This window comes from Tauraco erythrolophus, chromosome 5, assembly GCF_009769465.1.
Source record: "Tauraco erythrolophus isolate bTauEry1 chromosome 5, bTauEry1.pri, whole genome shotgun sequence".
Taxonomy (NCBI): Eukaryota; Metazoa; Chordata; class Aves; order Musophagiformes; family Musophagidae; genus Tauraco; species Tauraco erythrolophus.
Genome location: NC_141469.1, coordinates 13,317,049 through 13,341,268, shown reverse-complemented (window position 1 = coordinate 13,341,268; position 24,220 = coordinate 13,317,049). Strand labels below are relative to the sequence as shown.

The 24,220-nt window shown below is 44.0% G+C and overlaps 1 protein-coding gene across 7 annotated transcripts in view; it reads left to right on the top strand.

Moving 5' to 3' along the window:
- ELF2 (E74 like ETS transcription factor 2) overlaps positions 1-23,528 on the top strand; it is a 39,786-nt gene extending 16,258 nt beyond the window's left edge. The window contains exons 4-10 of one of the 7 annotated variants that reach the window (XR_015222158.1): positions 13,926-14,039; positions 14,822-14,995; positions 16,904-16,990; positions 20,306-20,498; positions 20,892-21,242; positions 21,702-22,680; positions 23,497-23,528. Coding sequence is in view for 6 of the 7 variants with exons in the window: in XM_086612004.1 (XP_086468130.1) it covers positions 6,248-6,305; positions 13,926-14,039; positions 14,822-14,995; positions 16,904-16,990; positions 20,306-20,498; positions 20,892-21,242; positions 21,702-22,329 (1,605 nt within the window). In the remaining variant the exon portion in view is untranslated. Of the gene's footprint in view, positions 1-6,246; positions 6,306-13,925; positions 14,040-14,821; positions 14,996-16,903; positions 16,991-20,305; positions 20,499-20,891; positions 21,243-21,701; positions 23,408-23,496 lie in introns of those variants that run through there. The other 6 variants (XM_086612005.1, XM_086612004.1, XM_086612003.1 and 3 more) reach the window with 6 other exon arrangements.
- Positions 23,529-24,220: the final 692 nt, after the last annotated feature.

Genomic DNA, 24,220 nt, shown 5'->3' with positions numbered 1-24,220 from the left:
TGAAGCCCGTTAGCTAGATAGAAGCCCGATAAAACTTTGCATGCAGTACTTGCTCTACTGCAAGAATTAGATGTCTCTAATACGTTAATGGGTTAAGAATTTATGCTTCGAATGTGAGCTGATTTTATTTTTGACACCATGCTGCTGCTACCCTGGTGTGAGTTCTCACTCTGCTAAGAAATCCGTTGCGTTTTTGCTAGTTAAATATTGATGACAGTGAAATAAAATGATCTCCTTCCCGTGGTGTATGCTGTTGTATAGCACTCGGAGCAGTTACACCAAGGGCATGTACATCTGTTCTCAGAAATATTCTGAATTCCAAAACGAAATTCAACTGCAGCTTAAATACTATGTCATCTTTGCTGGTGTTTCCTTTTCTGAGAAGTTAATGGAAAGGGCTGTGCAGCTGTGCCGTGGATGATAATATTTTTACGTAACAGTGACTGGTTGTCATGTCCAGTTCTTCATCGATTTCAGGTTTCTACATTGGTGGGTTTAGTGCTCCGTTCATGCTGAGAGAACACTGCAAGACTAAGGATTTTGTAATGAAGCCTAATTTAACCACACATTTTGGGCACAATTTTTATTTTCTGAGGCAGATGCAAGGCTAACTGAATGGCTTGCTGGTGTGGGGCATTATGGGTTGGACTTCAGATGGACAGATGCACTCTCCTCTAAACACCCAATTCCAGTTGCAGCTGGGAGTGAGAAATTGTAGGATGTCACCATGAAGGCTCAGCCACAGCATTTTAATAACGTAAACTGAAAAATTTTTTATTTGTGTCTCGAAATTAGAAAGCAGTGGGGCAGGTCAAAACTATTGTGCTGTGAGAGCGCAAGAGTCAGTGGTCTTTATTGATCAAAATACAGTGACTAACTTGAAAGTCGCAGTTTTTAAAGGTGATCTGCATATTAAAAGGGAGATTGTAGTTGACAACAAATTCTTGGATCACAGTAAACCCATGTGTGTTTGAGCAGGACATTTAGTCCTTACAAAGATTCAGTGGGCTTGTAGAGTAGGCATTTGTTTTCACAGGAGAAGCCTTAAGGAATTGGAAATGCTGGGTCTTGAACGGAGAAGTTGCTCAACGGTGGCATAGTTCATGTGCCAGCCTTTTATCAATCTCAAATACTGTCAGTTTTTAAAATCATGTAGTGTGCTGTGCAAATACCTGGTTTGTAATTGTCTGCTAGACTGCCCTGAATTTAAAGAATTTCATTATAAGGCAGGGAAGTGCAATTTTATTTTTTTTGAGGCAGCCACGTTTTTCTTGTTGTGCATTCACAAGTAATAATGCTGGAATGTAGACACTTGCTCTTTTGAGTAACTCCTTTTGTATTTGCAAAAGTTGTACCAAATCCTGAGAATTTTTTTCTTTTCTATGTGGAATCACTAATTCCCATATGAATAGTGAGTCCGCTTGAAGTTGTGGATGGTGACAGACTCGTGGCTTTGGTATTATCAGACTTCATATGGTGTAGTTGAGAAGATAAGCTTGGTATAGTCACTGACCCCTTTCCCCAGTATTTCTCTGGTTCCTCTAGGGACATGTTGTGGTTATTTTGCTATTACTTTTGCAATTTTCTACTGTGGAATCCACAGTAGATGGTAATGATTATGCTGATGAGCTGATAGAGGAGACTGCTACATCTTCTCTCATGTTTTTGGAATCTGTTAAAAATGTTTCTTTGTATCGTTGCCCTTGCAATGCTGCAATAATTATCAACAGTTTGATAGTCTGCTGTTGAAGACAGCAACTACTTCTATAATTATTAGATGTGAATTTCTTCAAGATCCTGGGCAAAACTGTCCTTTCTGTAACTATTTAAAATTTGTAGGTGGTTTCAGCACTTGGGACAGGACGTGCCTGGACTTCTGAAGTTACTTGAAGCTTTTTAGCTTGGTTGGCATTTCAGTATTGTTTCTCTTTTATAATTTGCAATTTCTCATGTAGACTGCAAATACTACCCTCAGATTGCCATCTACCCTTGACTACTTACTTAAATGAAGTCAAACAACTTCTGTAGGAATAAGTAACTGCTTTATCATAATTGCCTTTTCTCAAGGTAGTTTTGTTGTACCAGAATGCAACTGGAATCCTCGTGGCTGAAAATAATTAAATATGTGTTGTTTTTCCTTCTGGTGCATCGTTTGCTGTCGGTGATGGTAAAAGGTGCCGTTGGAAGGTCGTACTTTTAGCATTTCAAGTTACAAAGTGTGTAAAGTTTTCCAAGAGAAACTACAGTCTATTACTGGAGAATGCTTTCAACCTATTTGTCAGAATTGTGGGAAAGGCAACTTTGCATAGGAGATCATGGGAGAGGAGACTGACAATTCCTCTGTAGCCGCTGAATGCTGTGTAAGTTCTGAGGACTGTTTGCGGAAATGCTTAAGATAATTGATGATCCCACTCCCATCCACTTCTGCAAATCTGCTGAATTCTTCCAGTTTTTCATATTTTCAATTTCTACATCCGCTGTCTTGCATGCAATTAATCACATCCAGTTTCTTCTCTTGAATGGTCTTCCACTTTTTCAAAATAATCAGGATAAAGTTTAACTGGTGTATATTGCAAAGAAGTGAAGCTTATTTCCTTTAATGTGAACAAAGTTGTCCGTATCCCTTAACAAAGCATTAGTTGATAGATATTTCACTCCTATATTTATACAGGTAGGAGGATACAATTCACCTGGGTGTTCCTGTTGTCCAAGTTCCCTATCTGGCAAAGACTCTGAAGAGCACAGGGATGGAAGTGCTGTCACCTAGAAATGCAGTTACTTCTTATTGTCTTGAAATTACTTAAGACTTACACTTAACTACACTACTGTATGTCATAAGCATAGTTTTGGATGGTAGCTTTCCTGCATATTAGAACATGTTGGCTTTTTTTTTTCCTGGCAGTTGGTACATGTGATGAGCATATAAGTTTAGCTGGCTATCGCAACAGCTGAGCTTGTGGTTAAAAAAATTAGAATAAATTACAGTCAAGCTTAGTCTCTGTACACTCTTAAGAGTAAAATAAAAAAAAAAGGTAGTAGGCTAATAAATGTATTTCTGTCTGACAAAGTTACATTGCAGTAAATATTTCTTGCCTCATTGGGCCACCCACCACTCTTTGAGTACATTTTGTATACCTCTTTGTAGCCTTTTCCCCAGAAAGGAGGCCTTAAAAGAGATTAGAAAGTGAAGTGTATGTTTATTCTTTTCCCTGTTGACCGTCTTTTTTCTTCTGAAGTAGTAGGATTTTATTAGCAGGACAAATCAATTAGTGTTCAGCATAAAATACTGGAAATCATATAGGTTAAACAGATGGAACTGCAGAACTCTTGGGGAAAACCACATTCCTCCTTAAAGACAGTGTTTTGCTTTAATGCTATACTTGTATAAATAAGTTTGGCACAGGTCAAAATGATCACTTCAAAGATGTATTGTAGTTGCTTACATTATAATCTTGAAAGTGCGTGGGCTTGGCCTTTTTTCAGCGGAGTGGAATCCCTTGGGCACCCAGCGGTACTCTGTGTGCGAGCAGAGAGGGTGAGGAATCGGAATAATGTGCGCAGCTGTTCGAGTCCATTTCCTGAGAACTGGTGAACACCGTGCTAGGTCTGTGCTCGCAATAGTAAATAAACGCCACTTAGGAAACTGGTATTAAACAAAGAGCTTGACTTTCGTACTCTTTCCTTGTTTGTTTTGGACACATGGTGTTTGTCAAAAATTACACACACAGATTACTTGAATGTGCTCATTCAAGGAGCCTACATATCTTAGGCAAAACTTCATTCTACCCATAGTGGGTAGAGGGAACAGCTTGGGTATGAGTCAAACACTTCAGTTCGTGGCGAAACAATCCTCACTGAATTACGTAGCGAACAGTAAGGCAACGAACTGTGAATGTGTCTTTTCCAAAGTGTATGAGTATGAACTCCTGTTGACATAGGGTTGGATCTTCAGAGATACTTAGTGTCCTGTTGCACCTTTTGATCTGGATCTAAACTGACGAACTATTTTCGACTGTTCTATTGCTGCGGACCTAACTGCTTGAAGAGAAATGTGGGTAAATTATGGTTTTAAATAGCACTAGGTACACAGGACCAAGTGAGGCGAGCACACAGTTATTTCAGTACTCGGTGTGTAAGTTGAATCTACGGTGTTGCTAAACTACACTGCATGAGGTTTCTGCTTCAATTTGAGGATGTTTTAGCGAAGGGCTGTGAAGTTTTATTGCACTTGTAAGAGTACGCCTACTTAAAATGCCTTTACTTGTCCTTGGGCTTGTCTCCACTAGAAAAACGTCTGCTGGAGAATACAGCAGAGTCCTCTAGTGGAAATATGCTGACAGAAGGAATTCTTGTTAACGCTGCTGTTCCATCTCTCTGAATAACGTAAGCTGACAGGAGTACTCTGCTGTTGGCAAAGCTGTATCTGCATGAGAGCTTTTTCCCGTCACAGCTGGCTAGAGAGTGCCTTTTTTGTGCATGCTTCTGGCTGGCAAAAGTTTAGCATGGAGCTACCCTTAGATATCACGGCTTGAATGTGAGAATGGATGATCTTGCAGGTCTTGTTCGTTAACTGATGAGATGATGAACGAATTTAATTTACAGCCAGAAATAGACGAGTGAGGTCTACAAAAGGCCTTATTTTGTATTTGTGTATATGAATATGGTCATTAAATTGTGTTCCATAAAAAGCCTTGAGGGTTGCAGTAGGAGTATGATCTGTCAAAAGTTTGAGGTACTGAAGTTATGAGTTGGAGGTGATTTATGCTGGATGCTATTCGGTGATTTCTGTACTGGGGAAAAATGCTTCTAACTTCTTGCTTGTTATCCAGACCCTAGGGTTGCTAAATCTGGAGAAGGGGAGAGAGAGATTTCGTGTTTCCAGATTGATGCAGCTGGTGCCCCTCACCATTTTCTAATGGAGCTGTGAAGGTGTTGGGTACTGTGAGGTCTCTTCGGGCGGTAGGTGGTTGCTTGATAATTCCAATATTGGCTTAACAACACAGGCCTGGTGCGTGGCGTTAACGAAGGAGTTCTTGTGCATGATCTCCCTGCACAGCTCTGTGTAGGACATGCTTTGCTTTAAGTGGTGCAGCTGCTCTTCACGTGCAGCTCTGAAGTTTTACCCTGAGAACAAGCGGCACAAGGACTCAACCAGGGAGCCTTGGAGAACGTGTTCTTGTGGCTGTTGCTTCCCTCCAGCTGCAGAGTGCTCAGGGCCTGGAGGCTACACTGTTGCTAACAGAGGTTGTTCTTCAGATGGGAGAGGAGATAACACTAAAAAGTAGTGGTGTTGGGTTTTGTTGTTGTTTTGGTTGTTGTTGTTTGTATTTTTTTTTTATTAAGAAAACAATGCAACTTTTTCCCCCCACGAATCTGTTAGATTTGATGAAGGAAGGGGCCTCTGACTAAATGGAAAAGGCATCTAAAGTTCCCTTGGAGTCAGCCCTGCTGCTGTCAAGGAGAGGAGGTGGATTGCTTTCAAGAAAGACTGAAGTTCTCTGGCGAAATATTGACTAGAGTAGGTAGCCCAGGAATTTGCCAAGGAGAAAACTTGTAACTGGTTTTAATGGTTGCCTCGGTGAGGACCATAGGGCTTATCCCGAGAGAAGCGCTGCCCCGAAAAGGGGCTGTGTTGGTACGCGGGGTGCCCCGGCTGCGGCGGTCCGGAAGCGTCACCGGGGCACGTAGGAGCAAGTGGCCGGGGGCAGCGGGGAGAAGGGGGGTGGAAGGCGGCGGTCCCTGCTCGGGGCTGTGCCGGGGCGGCCAGATGCGGGACGGGCCGCGCTCGGATCTGCGCGCGTCCTTGCCCGTGTCCGCGCCTGGGCGGCGGCTGCCTCCGGCTCCGGTGGCCCCTCGGGTCGTGCGAGGAGCCGGGGCAGCGCGGCGAGGCGGCGCTGCCCGCGCCCTGCCGCGCCCGCACCTACCTGCGCCCCGGGGCGCGGGCTGCCGGCCGGCGGGGCCCCGGCGGCTTCCCCCGCCCGCGGGCGGCCCCGCGCTGCGGCGGCGGCGAGCGCCGGCGCGGCACTTCCTGTCTGAGGCCGGCGGCGGAAGGATCGCGTGCGCCGCGCCGCCCCGCAGGAAGCGCTCCCGCCGCCGCGCCGTGGCGGTGCCCGCGCCGCCCGTCCCGCCCGCCGCCCGGTGCCGCCCGCCGCGGGAGCGCGCCCCGCCGCCTTCGCCGCCGGCGCCTGCGCGTGCCCGGCGCGCGCCCGCCCGCCGGTCAATGTGAAGCCGCTCCGGTAGCGTAAACATGGCGACGTCCCTGCATGAGGGGCCCACGAACCAGCTCGACCTCCTCATCCGGGCCGGTAAGCTGCCCCGCGGCGGCGGGAGCGCCGGGCCGGCGGGAGCGCAGGAGCGGGGGAGCGTTGGGGCGGGGGGGGCCGCCGCGGTGCACGCCGCGCTCCGGCGGCGGACGGGGAAGCAATGGAGGGCGATCAGGAAGTGATCACCTTGGTGTAGCGGCCGGCCCGGCGTGCGGGCGGCCAGCGGCACTTGCCGCCGGCGCGGGAGGCCCCGCTACCGCCGCCACCACGGCGGAAGTTGCGGCGGGGCGGGCGGAGGAGTTTTGCGGGGTTTGCGCGGCCGGGGCGAGAACCAGGAAGTGTGCGAGATTGTTGTCCTCCCGCCTCCCCCGGCCCGGCCCTCCCCTCGCCGCCGCCGCCACGCTGTCTGAACGGGCAGGCCGAGCGCCGCCGGCGCGCACCGCACGCAGGGCCGCGGCCCGGCCTTCCCGGGCGCTGCGCACCCGTGCGTGTGTCCCGTGTCCGTGTTTCCCCTCCCCCCCCCCCCCCCTCCGGTGCCCTTTTAAACTCTGCGCTGGCGGGGGCTGCGGCCCACGTGTGCGGCGCGGGAGTGGGGGGGGGGGGGGGGGGGGCGGCGCCCCCTCCCCCACGCGCGCTGCGTAGCGGAAACGGGCGCGTTCCCCCGGGGCCCCCCGGGCGCGAGGGGAGTGGCGGGCGCCGCGCGCCAATGGGGCCGCCGCCGCTGGCGGCCGGAGGGCGGCGGGGCGGGGCGGGGCGCGGCGGCCGCCAATGGGCGCGCGGCGGGCGCCGGAGCGGCGGCGGCTCCCCGCGGCCCCGGCGGGGCGCGCGCGGAATCGGAGGGAAGCGGAGTGTAAACACGGAAGCGGCGCCGCCGCCGGCGGGCTGCACGTGGCTGCGCCTCGGGGCGGCGGGAGCGCCGTGTCGGCCCGGCTCCGCGAGGAGGGGCAGCGGCCGGGGCTCTCGGGGCTGCCGGCGGGGGCGGGAAAGATGCGACGGAGCGGGGCTCTCGGGGCGGCCCCGCGGGCGGAGCGGCGGGAGGAGGCGCGAGGCCGCGGGAGCGCCGCTCCTTGCTGCCGGCTCGTGCCGGTGCCGCGCACGTCGTGGCCGCTCCTCCGCACTACCGGGACAAGGGCCGCTCACCCGAGCTCTGGCACCTTGTCGGGGACGCGTCCGGAACCGGGCACGGTTTGGCCTTTTTCGGTTTTGTTAAATCTGTCACTTCTGGAGACAGGGCGCTCCGGTGTTCCCGGGATTTGTCTGTAAGTGCGGTACGGCCCTGGAGAAAACGCCAGGAAAGTCCCACCGCTCGAAACCACGAATACAATGTTAAACCTTTAGTTTTCCGTGGAGGTCGCAACAGCCGTGATTTTATTTTCGTGTTTACAACGTGGAGCTCAACTTTTTGAAGTAGTCATTGGAAACCGTGCACAGCAGTACAGCCTGTAGTCCTGTAGGTAATGAATTGTGCCTGGACACCAACTCACTGCGAGTGTTCCATAGTGCTGGTATTTTATTTATTGTAGAAAAACACCCAGGACACTTTTTAGGGGGAGGAAGGAACAAATCTCAAACACAGAGAACGCTCCTGCCCAGCAATGAACTGTTGTGCGGCAGAACAGTAAGTGGAACATGTCATAGAATCATGGAATGGTTTGGGTTGGAAGAGACCTCAAAGATCATCTAGTTCCAACCCCCCTGCCATGGGCAGGGACACCCTCCACTGCACCAGGTTGCCCAAAGCCTCATCCAACCTGGCCTTGAACACTTCCAGGGATGGGGCATCCACAACTACTCTGGGCAACCTGTTCCAGTGCCTCACCACCCTCAGAGTGAAAAATTTCTTCCACATATGCAATCTAAATCTCCCCTCTTTGGATTTAAATCCATTGCCCCGTGTCCTATCACTACATGCCCTTGTAAAACGTCCCTCTCCAGCTTTCCTGTAGGCCCCCTTTAGGTACTGGAAGGCTGCTATAAGATCACCCTGGAGCCTTCTCTTCTCCAGGCTGAACAGCCCCAACTCTCTCAGCCTGTCTTCATAGCAGAGGTGCTCCAGCCCTCGGATCATCTTTGTGGCCCTCCTCTGGACTCGCTCCAGTAGCTCCATGTCCTTGTTGTGTTGGTGACTCCAGAGCTGAACGCAGTATTCCAGCCACTGTCCTGCGTGCAATGGAGAAGAAGGCTTCACTTTGCCAGTAGAACACATCTCTGGTTTCTGCAGGATATTTCAGTTAGTTGTGGTTTATTTTTGATTGTCGATGAACAGAGAACATTGAAGCAGTTGATTGTTGTGTCAACAGGTTCTTAAGTCACTGTAACTAGATGGCTGGTGAGCCAGCCCTTGGATAAATAACAAATCTTTCTGATGTCCTTAGCGCAGCCAACTTAATTCTTTTTTTTTTTTTTTGTATTTGCAATTCTTTTTTTTTTTTTTTTATTTGCGATTCTTTTTTTTTTTTTTGTATTTGCGTTGCAGTGAGGGATACGGATAGCTACGCACGTCTAGTATTGCCATCGTCGTACTATCAGGATACCTTGTCTGTTTACTTATTTATATAAGTAGATGGTATCGCGTGAATTTAAGAGAAGAATCCTTTATCCTGAGGGGTTTTATTAATTATGCCTTGCCTTTTCCTTTGGCTGCTGGCCTCAGTGTTGACAAAACTTCAGAGTGTTTGATAACTGTGGGAAGACAGCTGCACTGAAATTGTTGCTGCTTAAGGTTGTCTTAATTGCTGGTTGTAAGAGCAACTCCTAAATGACTTTACAAAGACATGTTTTGGCTTTGTAGCTAGTATTGCTCTCCATATTGGGCTGATAACATACAGCTCACAGTGAAACAATGTTTGGAGATAATGGCTCTCGTCTTTGTTATTGATTGCTGGTTTGCAGTGGGTTTTGTGTCATCCTTAAATTGCAAGTCTTGAAGGAACAGAGCCAGGCTTAGGGAAATACTCAAAAAACCAAGGAGTTGTTCTTCAGTTTCTGAACAAATGTCTGCCATGAAACAAGCAGCAAACTGAAAATGCCCTCTTCTCCAGTCAAGTGTTACATGCAGAAAGCGTTCTGGGTATTACCTGGACAGGCAATTCAACTGTTTTTAATTAAAACGTGGCTTAGCACTGGTACTGCCTTCCACTGCTGTTTACTGTGGTCTTTTAAATGTTGAGATAAAACAAGGCTGCGAACGCCAATAGACTTCAGTGAGGTCTGTTAGCGTACGTGTTGTCACTCTTGACTGAGTTCCATGCTTGGAATTTTGAATTCTTCATTAAGGTATTGCTCTGGTTGCCTGACAGCATTAAAGGATAAGCTATTGTAAATCAGGTGCTGCAGTTAAGTGTTGACCTTGTAAATGCAGACATTGATAGCTCTTCAGATACGGAGAGGGGAGCTGTATCACCCTTTCAAAAAGTACCATTTCAGAAATTTCAATCCGTTCTTCTCCTTTCATCACTTGCCGTAGTTCATTTTATTTCTCATGTTTTGTGTTAAAAATTGGAGATGTTGTTACAAAATGGAAATGTTGCTGGTGTTCTCTTCTTAAAGTACAGCTCTGTCAGCCGTAATTACCAAGTTTGGTATTTTGTAACAGCTGTTGAGAGCCTCGAATAATCTACTGTACATGTTATTTGCTTAGAAAGTGGAGCTAGAAGACATTAGGTCAACAGTGAAGATAGACATCAACTAGCCTAGTTAACTGTTTACGTTTTAAAAACTGAAATTATTTGCTTTCCCAAGAGGATTTTCTTTTCCTGAAAACAGACCAGAAGCTTTTTTTAACGAACTGTTTTAAAATGAAGTGCCAAGGAATCAAGTTTCTTCAGAAAAGCCGTAAGATGAGATTTTGTTTAAAAGAATGAAAGATAAGTGGTGGCGTTAGCTCTGACGTGTTCTAGATCGATAAACAGCAGTTCTCATGTTGCTCAGTTACCAAAGTCTGGAAAATTTACTTTCATCTGTGTAAGCTATTTTGCTTCATTTGGGCAAGTGATGTTCTTCCTGAAATGAGCATATAAGATAACAGAGCTGCATCTTAAGTTGTTTCCTCAAGTGATACAAGCTATTTTAGCTTTGGGAGTCGTGTATGTGCACAGTGGTACCCGAGTTCATAGTAATGAAAATGGAAATACAGTAGAAAATTCATGAAATCAGGCATTGTTAAAGAAACGAGTCATACACATTATTCTTTGGTTAGAAATTGTTATGCCTGCTGTGATACTGTGCATCACAACTTTGGATGAACTAAGGGAAGGGTAAGGTTGCTATGATGGTGTATGTTTGTATGGCACAAGCTATACAAACCCGAAAAACATAGTAAATGTTTAAATGAAAAACATAGTAAATGCCAGTGGTTATCTGTGGTGACGGCTTTTGACTGAAGCTGGCTTTTTTTTGTTGTTGCAGTATCCTACTCCTTTGCTTTGCTTTTTTACCCGTCTTTGCTGTGAGAAATGCTACCGAGTGTGATACCAGCGTAGTTTAGTTGATGACACTCGATCTAGTCATCTGCAAGAGCAACGACTTGGTTTTCCCTTGTCGCATCCCCTCTCTGAGTGAACCTGTTCCCCCACTTCATCTTTTGGGATATCTTTTCCAGCTGTATTTTTCATCAGTATCGCATCCAGACTGAGCACTCTGACTTGCTGTCTTATATTAAGTAGACGTTTTCTAGCATGGCAAAAAGACATTTGATGTAAAATTTGTGTTGAGATACAAATTTGTATTGAGATACAAAATTGCACTTTCCTCTTCCAAATGTGTTGGTGCAATAACATTTCCTGGGCACAGCTGAAAAATCCGAATGCTCACTGAGTAGGCAGGTGCTTCTAAGGCTGAAACCATCAACTGGTGAAAGAAGAATGTAGCTAGCTGAGAAGACTTCAGACTTGGTGGTCGCACTCATTTTAGCAAGTATTTTCATAGGTGTCCTTGTGGCGTGTTAGGTTGGTTTGTTAGCTGTCGTGATAGACAGACAGCATGTGTTGTCCCAGCCGGAGCCAGAAGTGTTACTATTTTCTGCGTGATGTTTTTTCAGTGGCAATTTCAGCCGAGTCCGAAGAAACTCATGTTGCAAAAACAGTTGTGAAGTTTGTATTTTCAAATTTCAGAGGCTTTTGAGGAGTAGATAGTGCTATTTCTCTTGGAAATGGAAGGGTTACTTAGGGCAAAGGTCCGGTGGCTCCTTTGCTCCTTGGCTCTGTTACGGTATTGCAGCCTTAGTCCCTAATGCTGGGGGGTTGCGTCTCCTTTCCCTCCACTCTAGCCCTCAGCAGGATGCCTTAATACTGGAAAAGTACAAAGATGGCTTTCAGCTACCTTTTTTGCCTCGTTTCTACCTCCTACTTGTAGTGTAGCATCTAAACTGTTTCCTGGAGGAAATACTTTGGATACAAAAGTAGGAAAATTTTGTGTGCTTTTTAAGCATTTAGGAGTAGATGACTTCAATAAGCTACTTCAATTCTCTCTTACAATTGAAATTTGGCAACTGTTGTTTGAGTTTCTTTATAGAAGTCCTTTATATACTGAACCCGATACCTGCACAGAAGCAAGCTAACTAGTTGTCCCAAAAATGGTAACCAGCAGAAACAGAAATGAAAATCATGCAACTCTTTGCTGCGGAGGAGGCAGAGGGGTTGGTGAAAAAGCTTTGCTGACCTGCTTGAAATCTTTTTTCGAACTTTAGAATAACAATATGTTAAATGCTGATTTGGACTTTCTAATTTCAGTGTTGGTGTGAATTGATACATTTATAATGACTAGCTGAATATTGTTCCTGTATTCTGAAGATCAGTGGAAAGTTGTATCCAGTAGATGAGGGGAAGGTTAGTTATCAATTTCTGTGCAACTTGAAGCTTCTCTTTAGAAAGAAAAAAGTTTTGGTAGAGGCTTTCCCACAGGACCACTCAGTTTTAGTGCAAGTGTTCAGCCTCCAACTCGGGACACCCCTAAACTGCTGTTTGGGAAAGAAAGAGCAGCTGGCCCTGGCATGGGGAGCACCCAGGACCTGCAGCTGGGGAAGGAGCTCACGGTGCACAGCTCTTGCTGATGGCCACTGGTTGTCCAAGGGACAGTGTGCCATAGAGGCCCTTTCATTAGCGTGATTTTCCCGTGCTCTTAGATAGGCTTTTGTTATTCCCAGCCTGGGGTGAAGCGGTGGGGGAATGTCAGCTTTATCAGGCATCTACTATTGCAAAAGATAAAGCCCCCTAAATAGCATCCCGGGAGAGGGCTGTGGTGGGAATCCCAGCAGCCAGCCAGCGGGTGGGCAGCGGGGCTGGTGCAGTGAGAATTTCCAGTCGCCCAGAATTTTGCATTTGTGTGTCTTCTGGATTTCGTTCACTTTCAGCTTCTGGTTTATATGCTTAGTCTGCTGGCTAGTGGGTTTTTCAAGTTTTCAATCCTTGCGTTTAAATAAACTGCAATATGCCTGAAGGTTTTTTTTTTCCCCGTGTGTGCCTGCGTGAATCTGTTTGTATCTGGTGTTTCCTTAAGTCAGAAGCAACGCCAGTGATATTTTCCCTGCTTTTCACTAAGCGAGCCTCAAGTTCTGTCTTAGGTGTTTTCAGTAACAGGATAGGTGCCTTGAAGTTCTCGTGGAGAATTATTGCTGAATCCTCTTTAGTTCACTGACGCTGGAGATAGGTGACCCTGCTTACGCTAAAGATAGATTCCCTGGGCTGCTGGCTGCCTCAAAGCTGGAGCTGTTCAGCTTGGAGCAGATGGCCATAAATGGAGAGCAACTGGAGAGAGCTGGCGTACCTTAGTGAGAGAGAGTGTGGATGATGTGCAACAGGTGTTTCTGCCGTCCCTGCTTTTAAAAACCTTCGCAAGGGTGAGGAATGTAGAGTTGGCCATGAATAGTAGTATAGTTTTAATTGAGAAGTTGGGTTTTTTTTAGTGGTGTTGCTGTGTTCGAGTTGCTGTGATCTGTGCTGTATCAAACTTAAATGTGCTGTCTTGAACTTACTTTAAATTATTTTTCATTAATTACTTAGTTTTCGTGAACTTTCAGAACTTGGAAAAAAGAGATATTTTAACCTTCTTCCCTTAGTTATCACTTAAAAAAAAACCACCTGTATACTGTTTGTTATGCTTGTGTTTTGCTTTTTATCAACCAAGCCTGCTAAACCCAACTCGCAGATATTTTTAATGTCAGAAAATGAAAGTGGATATGTCTGTTTTGCAAACGAATCTGGTATTTTTTATATATCTATCTATATATATCTATCTCCAAATAGACTGAAAATCTGAAGAGAGGTGACCTTTAGATTTTAATGGGATAATAGTTGAGATGGTACTACTTCCCTGCTCTCCTATGTTACAGTTTGTAACCATCCTCATTACAGTCTGGTTTGTTCTGGTTAACTTGGAGGCAGAAGACAAATCCCACAAGTCTGCTTCTGTAAGCTCTTGAACACCTCATAGAAATGAGGAGCTTGGCTGTTGAACCAGAGATCTAATCTAAGAAGTGACAGTGTTGGTTTTGCTTGTCTCGTGTCTTCCCAAAACATTTGTGTTGACAGGGAGATATGAAAGATATGAAGACACTTGACAGTTTGGAGATTTTAATGTTTAAGATTGAGTAGTGCAGTTGTACAGCGATACACGTGGACTTTTATAAGTAATCTGTCCTCATTAACTTTTTTTGTCCTACTACAGTGGAAGCATCGGTTCATGGAAGTAATGTGCACTGCACGGATAAGACAATCGAAGCTGCAGAGGCCTTGCTTCATATGGAGTCTCCTACCTGCCTGAGAGATGCCAGGAGTCCCGGTATGTCAGTCGCAGTTTCTGCTCCATGAGCCGTTTTGCCTTCCGCTAATTAGTAAAACAAGCAAATTGGGAAACCTGCTTCTGTGGAGAACTGTATGCTGTTTAAAACATTTGCTTGCGTATTTCAAAACTATTGATTTGTAGTCAAAGCTGTCTGGACACGGTCCTGGGCAAATGATTCTAGGTGACCCTGCTTGAGCAAGGGGGTAGGATCAGGTGCTCTCCAAAGGTCACTTCTAACCTCAACTGTTCTGTGGTTCTGTGAATTTGACATTTTAAATTGCTAAAAATAAAGAGTTATTTTAAAGGAAAAATGTTTTTACCTGTTTTTCTATTTTAGAAAGAATATCTGAATGCACTGTGTTGCAAAGTGTTATCGGTTTAAAAAACTAAAGCTTAAAGTTGGTAATTACTTTAAGTTAATGTTCCTTCTGAAATTACTTAATATAGATTGGGTGAAATAATGGTTAAACTGAAATCCAAAAGCTACAAAATAGAAAATGGAGATTGGAATAAGGATCAAAGATGAAGCTCTAGTTTGTTTAAGTTAAAGTTGAGTTTAGTTCTAAAGCATATTGATGTGATACTTATCTTATGGCTAACAATACTGGCAAGCGTGCCTGTTTTTGGGAATTGGATTGATTTTCTAGGTGAGAGGTTGTTGGAGCAGAGTCCTGCTATGCTATTGCATATGCTTTGTTTCAAATATTTTCATGTAAGATAAATCAAAATAGTCAGGTAGAAACTTCATCAGATACTTTTTTCCCCCCCTCCCCTCATAGTGGAAGTTTTTGTCCCTCCTTGTGTGTCAACCCCAGAATTTATCCATGCGGCCATGAGACCTGACGTGATCACAGAAACTGTGGTGGAGGTATCAACGGAGGAATCTGAGCCAATGGATGCATCTCCTGTTCCAACTTCCCCTGATATCCATGAACCCATGAAAAAGAAAAAAGGTATGTATGGCTCTTTGTAGGAGAAATCTCAAAATTTGTTTCTAAAGTGCTCTGCTGCAGACAGTGCCGTTGATACTGGTGGACGTAGGTTAGATGATCTGATTTCTCTGCTTATATAATCAGACTAATTGGAGTCTGAAATGTGAGTTCTTAGAAAATGGGTCTGCAACAAGAACAAAGGAAAAATAACAAGAGAATGAGCTTCCCCAGGCCATAAAGGAATTTGTTGTTGTAGTTTTTAAGCACAGTTTACAAAGCAGAGGAAGGGTAGAGAAGGATTCAGGTAACGGTTGGTGTCTGAGACATGGATATATTTGGAGAGTAGGTAGACTTGAGGTTCTTCCAATGAAACAGCAGGGTGAATACTAACTTACAAACCCCTAAATCGGTTTAGAAAATCAGTACAAGATCTTCCTTGTGAGAGAAGTGTCTTATTTGTCTAATTGGCATGTCTTGGAGGAGAAACCATTCAGAACAGTGTGTGAGTTCTAAGCATTCAGCTGCCGAATGAGAGGTTGGCACCTGGCGAAGTTTCTCTGTGCTCTAGCGGTTTTCTTACAGGCATCAATACAATTCACATAAGTGTAGGAATATTGTTTTGTTAGAGCTTCCAGACATGCTAAGATGGAATATTTACTTGTGATTTAGAGGAAAAAAAATACCAAGTGGTGGTAAGGTGATATGAATCTAAGATCTGAGTTTTACATTTAATAAAAATATACACATGTAACAGATAACTGAAACTCAACTGTAACTTACGTAAGGAAGAAAATTATGATTAAAGCTTTTCTGTAGCTGTAGTCGTACACTGAATTTAAACTATTTCTTTATATTCCACTGTGTGTTTGAATGGTCATCGCTGGGCAGATTTGCAATCCAGGCTGTGCTCAGGAAGTTCCAAAATTTTATGAAGGTTGTTTTGTAAATATTTTTTCCCTATTAAGAAAGAAGGCTTTGGGGAGACCTCATAGCAGCCTTCCAGTACCTAAAGGGCACCTACAAGAAAGCTGGACAGGGACGTTTTACAAGGGCATGTAGTGATAGGACAAGGGGTGATGGCTTTAAACTGAAAGGGGGGAGATTTAGATTAGTTCTGAGGAAGAAATTTTTCACTTGGAGGGTGGTGAGGCACTGGAACAGATTTCCCAGAGAAGTTGTGGATGCTCCATCCCTGGAGGTGTTCAAGGCCAGTTTGGATGAGGCGTTGAGCAACCTGATGTAGTGGAAAGTGTCCCTGCCCATGGCAGGGGGGGTTGGAAGTAGATGATCTTTAAGGTCCCTTCCAACCCAAACCATTCTGTGATTCCATTAGAGAGTCCAAATCCCTGTTCTTAAGCGTGTATAGTCATTCAGCCACAGTTACAGAGCCATAACTTTGATCTTCCTAATTAATGCCTTTTGAAATTCATTGTTTAATGAAGATCATTGTTCATCAGCAAAAAATCATGCTCTCGTGCCTGAGGCGGGAGAGTTAATCGTTGCTGCTTGCCCTTAACTGAAGGCAGAAGTGTGGACTGTTGGCAGCCTGCTGCTGCGGGGTATGATCCTCTTCCCTGCTTGGGCCTGTTCACCTTGAGTATAAAAGGTCACTGAAGTGTGAAAGGATGAAGAAGCCACAGGTCTCTCTGGGAGAGGATTTCCCTGGCACGGGAAGGCAGGCAGCTCTACGCCTACCACAAGCTGGGCCGCAGCCCCCAGCTGCCTGCTGCCAACGCAGCCAAACGAATTAAACTGGATGCGGTGCAGTAGTAGTGATCTAAGAATTTAAGTTCATCCATACCTGTAGCAAGGAAATGGCAGGGGAAGAAAAATGCATGAACTGGTTCTTTCAGCAAAAACAAACTGTGAAGTACTTTTATTCTGCATATTTTTAATACTTTTTTCCCTTGCTCTGTGTTTTATGTGCAGCTGGCCGTAAACCGAAGACCCAGCAATCGGGTATATCTGATGGGTCTCCAGATCTAGGTATAAAGAAGAAACCTAGAGAAGGCAAAGGTATATTTTTCCATTTATCGAGTCTTTAAAATTATGCAGTGTGTATGTATTGTATTTGTCACAGGAAATACACAGATCTTTAAAAGTTTGGTGGATGATTTGTACTGACTTCATTAGAGTTTTAATTTTATTTGATGTCTTCAAATTTGCTTGTACAAGATGTAGCACAAGGATGTGTGGAACTGCTCTAAAAGTTTTCCTAGTTGATTCATAAACTTGAGTGGGAATATGTTGCTTGACTAATATATGCACTTTGGCTTCAGGGCAAAAACAAATGATGATATGTTTATTGGTTGAGTGAGGGCTTTTGTGCAGGAAAGCCATACTTTACTAATGTTTCTCCTGATAAGTAGTGGGTCCTTTCTTGGACTCCAGGCCTCTGTGATTCACCCAGCAGGGAGACGAACTAGTCCATTTGCTCACAGGTTACTTCTGAGTTGGCGTACAGCATATCAGCTCTTCCCCTGGTTATAGGTGCAAAATGTGGATCTCTTCCCCTCTTACTGCACTGGAAGTTGTTAGGAGATGTTGCTGTGGCTGGGAGAGACAAAGTTTAGTGACTTTCATTGGCAGTGTATGAGCTGAAAGAGTGTACAATGGTCAGCTCTGCTATTATTTTGGGATTTGTTTGAAAGCAAGATCTCCGCTGTCTACACAATTCCTTATCTGGGTACAGCTCCTGAGTTGTCATATTTGTCAGTAGAGCAAGGAAGAATGGGACTGATGTGCAAATGTTGGCTCATGAAAGCCAGTGCAAACAGTAATTAAACTTCCCTGCAGTGGCCACTGCTGCCGTCTTGTTTTTGGAAAACTGGGAATTACTCCTAGAGCTCAGTACTGTCAGCAGAGTTAAGTCACGGAGGAGGAGGACAGCTGGTTGTGCACATTTGGAAAGGGGATCGCGTGTTGTGTGTGTAGGTACTCCTTCCTTTGTGCGTTCCTGACACTTTCTGGTGCAGAGTGAAGCAGCTGTAAATCTGATTTAATTGTGCCTTTCGGTTTATTATACAGTAGGAACTGGAGACTACTTAATATTTTTTATTAAAGTGAGATAGTATCTTTTTGTCCTCCCATAGTGGGTTGGCAGTTTAGGCATGATTTCTCTTCCCATGTTTTGTTTTTCATTTGCATAAATCCCGTTTTTAAAGAGTAGGCAGTTGGAGGGAGCAAAACTGGCTCTGAGCCTCTCCACAGAGATGCTGGTACCAATGTGGCAGTTCATTGATACACACGATGCTTTGTATCATTCACATGCCTTGTGGACATGAATCCTTCTGTTTAGAGATGACAGCTGACATTCTTAAGTGTGACAATCGGCTAGCCACAAAAATTTCTTTTATTGTGCAAAATCTACTCTGTATTGAAATTAAGATAGGTAATAATACCATTGGCTCTGTGGCTGCTTACAGTCCTGGTTAGCGTGAGACCTGTCAGGGGTGGAGATGACAGCTGTGTGCTGTTAAATAAGGCTTGTGTCTTCCCAGCAAGGTGCAGTACATGTTCGTCTACCAGACTGGGCTTACGGATGCTTGAGCCTGGAACAAATGTAAACCAGTTTTACAGCCATGTCTTTTCTTCCTCAGGACGCTGTAAGCTTGGATTTATTGTGTTAGGAAAGTCTGGTTCTAAGGAGAAAAGAGTTTAAAAATGGTTTGAGATTGTATTAAGCATTTCTAAAATAAGCTTTTTTTAAAACAGCTCTAGCTGACACAGCAGCCCACCTGAAGTATTACTGGGTCTGACTGGCAATAGTAGATGGCTTCTGAGTAGTGTAGGTATTGCATAGTCCTCCTGTGAAAAAAAGTTGTCATTTAGGTCAGTAGAGAGTATATGAGGGGAAAAAGGAAAAACTGCAGAGTCAGCAGCACCAGCAGAATTTCCAGCAGAAAAATTAAGTACTTTCAGGAATTATTTCTCTTTAAGTTCCTGTTTACTTCCTAATACTGAAGGCCAGTTATATTTTTGCAAATAATCTGTTGCAGGCCTACAGCATTTGGCGGTGGAGCCAGAAATTCTATTTCTGAGGAACTAAGGAGAAAAAAAAGGGATTAATTCCCTGAAATCTAGGATGATTTCAGGATTCCTGAGTTCTCTTGTTGACGCTTCCCTCATATGTGTCCTATTCAAACGTATCTGAAATCCAGTGGAAGCTGGATTTCGGTAGCTGTAGCTCTTGAGTCAGTACTTGCTGTTTATTTGAGCACATGGTAAAATACGTTTATTCTCTGTCGTCGAGGTGGTCTTCCAGAAGAAGGAAACTGGGATTTTTATTTTTTTTTTTACCTTTTCAGGTGTTTCACTGATAGGTAACTTCTTGGAATCTGCAACAGTGATCTTTTAACCTGCCTTAATATATTTCAGTTGTCTTCAGCCTGGCATAACAAACGCTATGCTGGGCCACTAAATCTCAGGAATTAATGACCTTTTTTCACGAAAGAAATACTTTAATGTATTTTTATTTGGCCCACATCATCCCCTGGAAGCGTGATCAAGTGAAGAATTTGGATTGATGTTACGAGGCTGTTACTTGTGTAGCTCTTAGTTCTCCTTTCTCAGATAACTTGAGGAGTCTTCTCCAGCTGTACAAATTGGAATGAGATCTGTTTATTTTCTTCTGCTTCTCTTCCCCTTTTCTTAGATGCAAATGGTATAGTCAGAGTGCAGAGCAACGCCTATGTTATGTTTTATGCCATCTTTATGGTCACTGTCATAAACCCCGTCTTAGGGCTCCTCCAGTGGAAATGGTACACCTCTTGAATACCTGAGAAGTACATTAAATTATTCTTCTGTAGGCTGACTTTGTTCTAGATCCCCCTAATTACAGAAAGGTACATGGGATTTCTGCCATGAACACTTGTAGCAAGAAGTTGGCCTGGCTTTGCGCCTAGAAGGAAGTTGGTCACTGCAGCATGCATTTGGGAAGGGTCAGAACATGGGGCTGTCACCAAGGGGTGTGAGACTCCCAGATCCTGGGCAGGAGGTTGTGTTACAAACGTAACACAACGTTACCACAGTTGAGATGGTTTGTTACTGGAGGTTGTATGCCTTTTAAAAATTACTTATTTATGTCCTCCTATCCTTCAGGCACCTGTGCTGTATAGCAAATCACTTGGATTAGCTCCTTTCAGAATGTAAATATTTATGGAAGCTTTACTAAACTTAACAGAATGAATGAGTATGCGCAGGTTATATTACATACCATCCTCTGTGTAACACTTGCTTGTAGTGCAGGTCGTTCAGAGTTACCTATATATGGGGAACTTTCTGTTATCTTTAAAAATGGGTTTGTAATATTTAAATACGTTCTGGTTATAGGAAATACAACGTACTTGTGGGAGTTTCTTCTGGACCTTCTCCAGGACAAAAATACTTGTCCTCGTTATATTAAATGGACTCAGCGAGAAAAGGGAATCTTTAAACTTGTGGACTCAAAAGCTGTCTCCAAACTATGGGGAAAACACAAAAACAAACCTGACATGAACTATGAGACTATGGGAAGAGCTCTGAGGTAAAAACTCTTATATCCTTAAGTCGTCTACTGTAATTTTAAATCTGATTCTTGATTTTGCCTATAGACATATAACAGTTCTGAAATTCTAAAAGCTTTGCCCTCTTGCTTGCTTAGCTGTTTAAAAACCATCAGTCTTGCAGTTCCTATTGCTGTTCGTGTTACCAGTTAATTTGCAATTTAATTCCTGAAGTATGTATTAAAAAGGTCAGAATTTTTTTTCAGCTAGATCCTTCAGGTGCATTGCCAGTATGCTCTGCCAGCTTCTTTCCTTATCTTCTCACATTGTAGGTTTTACTGCGGTTACTTCAGGTTTTCTTGTTAGCGTAGAAGGAGGTGTTCTTTAAAATCCATCACTGTGTTGTTTACTACTTAATTGTACTTTTCTTGCAGATACTACTATCAAAGAGGAATCCTTGCAAAAGTTGAGGGACAGAGGCTTGTGTATCAGTTTAAGGAGATGCCGAAAAATATAGTTGTCATAGACGATGACAAAAGCGAGTCCTGCAATGAAGATTTGTCAATGCCTACAGATGAAAAGTCATTGGAAAGAGTGTCTTTATCTGCAGAAAACCTTCTAAAAGCAGCGACCTCTGCACGTGGAGGAAAAAATTCCTCTCAGTTAAGCTGTACCAGAACAGAAAAAACAGTCACCAGAGTTGTGAATATTGCCTCACCAGCGCATGAGATGTCGTCTCATCCCTCAACTACCACTACCACTGTCCCAGCAACGACAGCTCCCAGGTTTGCATTAAGATGGCTTTGGCTTGTTGTTTGCTAATGACAAGCAATTTTTTTGGTAGGAGCTGTCTTTTAGTTTTTTGGTTTATGTTTTAAGTGTTGGAAATCGTTTCTGATTTGCAAGCAGCAATGTAACATGACAGAATACTATGAAAGTCTAGTTTATGAGATCAGAGCCAACTGTCAATATGCTTGCCCTAGCACTTATTTTAAAGTTATGTAGAGAGAGGGGGAAAAAAGAGAGAGGAATGCTGCTAAATTTCTGAAGTCCTGCTGCTACATGTACAGAAGGTTTGGTTGTTCCATGTGTTTTTGTTGATGGTTGTTTTTTTTTTTAAGAACCAAGTGAACATCTGTAAATCCTAGATTTGTCTGTCCCTGTTGGTCATCTCTAATGGTGCCTTCTCTGCACCATCTCTAATGGTTTTGGCTTAAACACACACATCTGTCTGTCTTTTGCAGGACTGTACGTGTGGCAATGCAAGTGCCTGTTGTAATGACCTCCCTGGGACAGAAAATCTCAACTGTGGCAGTGCAGTCAGTAAACGCAGCGTCGCCGTTAATAACCAACACAAGTCCTACAACAGCAACAACTCCAAAGGTAGTAATCCAGACAATCCCTACTGTGATGCCAACCTCTGCTGAAAACGGAGACAAAATCACAATGCAGCCTGCCAAAATCATTACGATCCCTGCCACGCAACTTACGCAGTGTCAGTTACAAACAAAAACGGGCCTCTCGGGATCGGGAAGTATCAACATCGTGGGAACCCCATTGGCTGTTCGAGCACTAACCCCAGTGTCTATCGCTCATGGCACACCAGTAATGAGACTATCGGTGCCTGCTCAGCAGGCGTCTGGCCAGACTCCTCCCAGGGTGATTAGTGCAGTTATACAGAGTCCAGAAGTTAAATCAGACACAGCGGCTTTAAAGCAGGAACGTGAGGTGAAAACACTGCAGCTGGTAAAAGAAGAGAAGCCGGCAGATGGAAGCAAGACTGTGACCCACGTAGTAGTAGTTAGCACACCCTCAGCTATTGCCCTTCCTGTAACAATGAAAACAGAAGGAATCATAACGTGCGAGAAGTGAAGAACAGGTTGCTTCCAGCATGGACTTCTAGACTGTTACGGTTTTGAACATACTGACATAATTGGGGGAGGGAAGTGGATGCGATCGCCAAGTCGAAAAGGAGAGTTTTGAAATGTTAATAAACATGCATATGTTGAAGACTTACTGGAAAAAAAAAATTATTTTCCCGTGTTTCAGTGGGAGTTGAACCACATTGATATGCTGACAAAAACTGCCTCTTCCAGTTGGGAAACAGCTGAACCTGTGGAGAAGGAAAGAGAGAGGGACTGAAAAGGGACCAAACAGTTCACTACGTTACCTGTTACCAAGTTACACTAAGGCCTGGAACACTAGAAGAGAGATGTGTGAGAGGTTTGCCTTGGTTTTCAGTTTTCAGGGGGAGAGGAAAGTCTCACTGTTACAAATGGCAAATTCGATGCGGTTTTTTATGCATACCAGCAATTACTACTGTGTGCCCACAGTACTCAACTGGTGCTATGTGAAAAACTCTGCTACTAGGTATTGTAGAATGTGAAATAAAGGAGAAGATTAAAGAGCTTCTAAAAGAAGACAGAGACCTAGAGGGATTTTTGTATCATACAGCTTAAGCAGATTCAAAATGAAAGCCTTAGACTGATTTTCAGTTATCTTTCTTGAAATAAGCTAATGGCTTGTTTGTGTAAAGCTTTTTTATTAAAACAAATTTTTTAAAAATCTTGTACCTAGCACAGTATTGTTATAGAAATACATGTAACATATTTTGTATGGTAGTTAAAAGTCTGTCTAAATTTCTTAATTGTGGACAAAATAGCGGCGGGCTTTCTGCCTTCTGCTGTAACATGCCTGTGTCTCTCACTTAGCCTTGACATCCGTGCATACATTTCAGTTTCAGCTCTACTCTGTCACTTGAAAGGTCACGCCCAGCATGAGCTTTTGTCAGGTAGTTCTAAACCTGTAAATTTTTTTTAGTTGAAGTTAAGAGGGAAGTACCAGTGTTCAGAATGAACTATAATAGTTTGTATATTCAACATTTGAAGTATATTCTATTTTGTTGTACTCTTGTTTCAAAGTGTATTCAAGTAGGTTTTATTGAAATATAGAAGCGAAATTTAATGGTGTTTGGTCTGCTTTTTTTTTTTTCCTTCCAACCTATTAACCTTCTTTTTCTGCTTATTTGAAATCTTCCAGGCATTCAGCCTAAGATAGATGGTGCAGTGTGGAAGTTTGGAACTCCTCACTACTCCAGTACTCCAAATGACTGACCAACTTTCCCACACAGTATACTGAAATACTTCTCATTGAAGTATCTGAGAAGGTTGCAGTAGTTGGTGAGGTAACTTCTGACAGGAGTCTAGTTCTGTTACACTTTTTCAGGACGGTGAGCATATGCAGTGTTCTTGCATTGTGGCTAATCGCATGAGTGCTTGTAGAATAACTTGAGTATCTTAAGTTACTGCTCTCCAGCTGACAGGTGATAACTTAGTGTATGCTCCTCCCAATTTTTTTAATGCAAAGAAGGCAGGGTTTGCTTAAATGGCTCTGAGAATCAGTAATTTCTAGAGCTCTGTGAACTACCTAACTATTCCTCCCGCTACACCGCAATTTCCTAAGACAGCACTGCAAAGGAAAGGTAGAACTGAGCAGACTTGTCTCCTCCAGTGTACTAATCTCTCTGACAACCTCATAGAGGCAAGCTGAAAGTACGGGTAGGCAGAAACTGAAAAAAGAAAACACTAAGTTGTAGTGCTGGTCCTTTTGGTGTTGTTGCCATTGACATTTCCTGTTAATATTTTGGCTTGAGCACAAATACATGACTTCAGGTAAATGTTTTTTTCTGAATGAAGTCAGTATCTAAATAGGTTTTCCATTTGTAATTGCACTGAAGTTATGGGTATCATGATACAGAGGTATC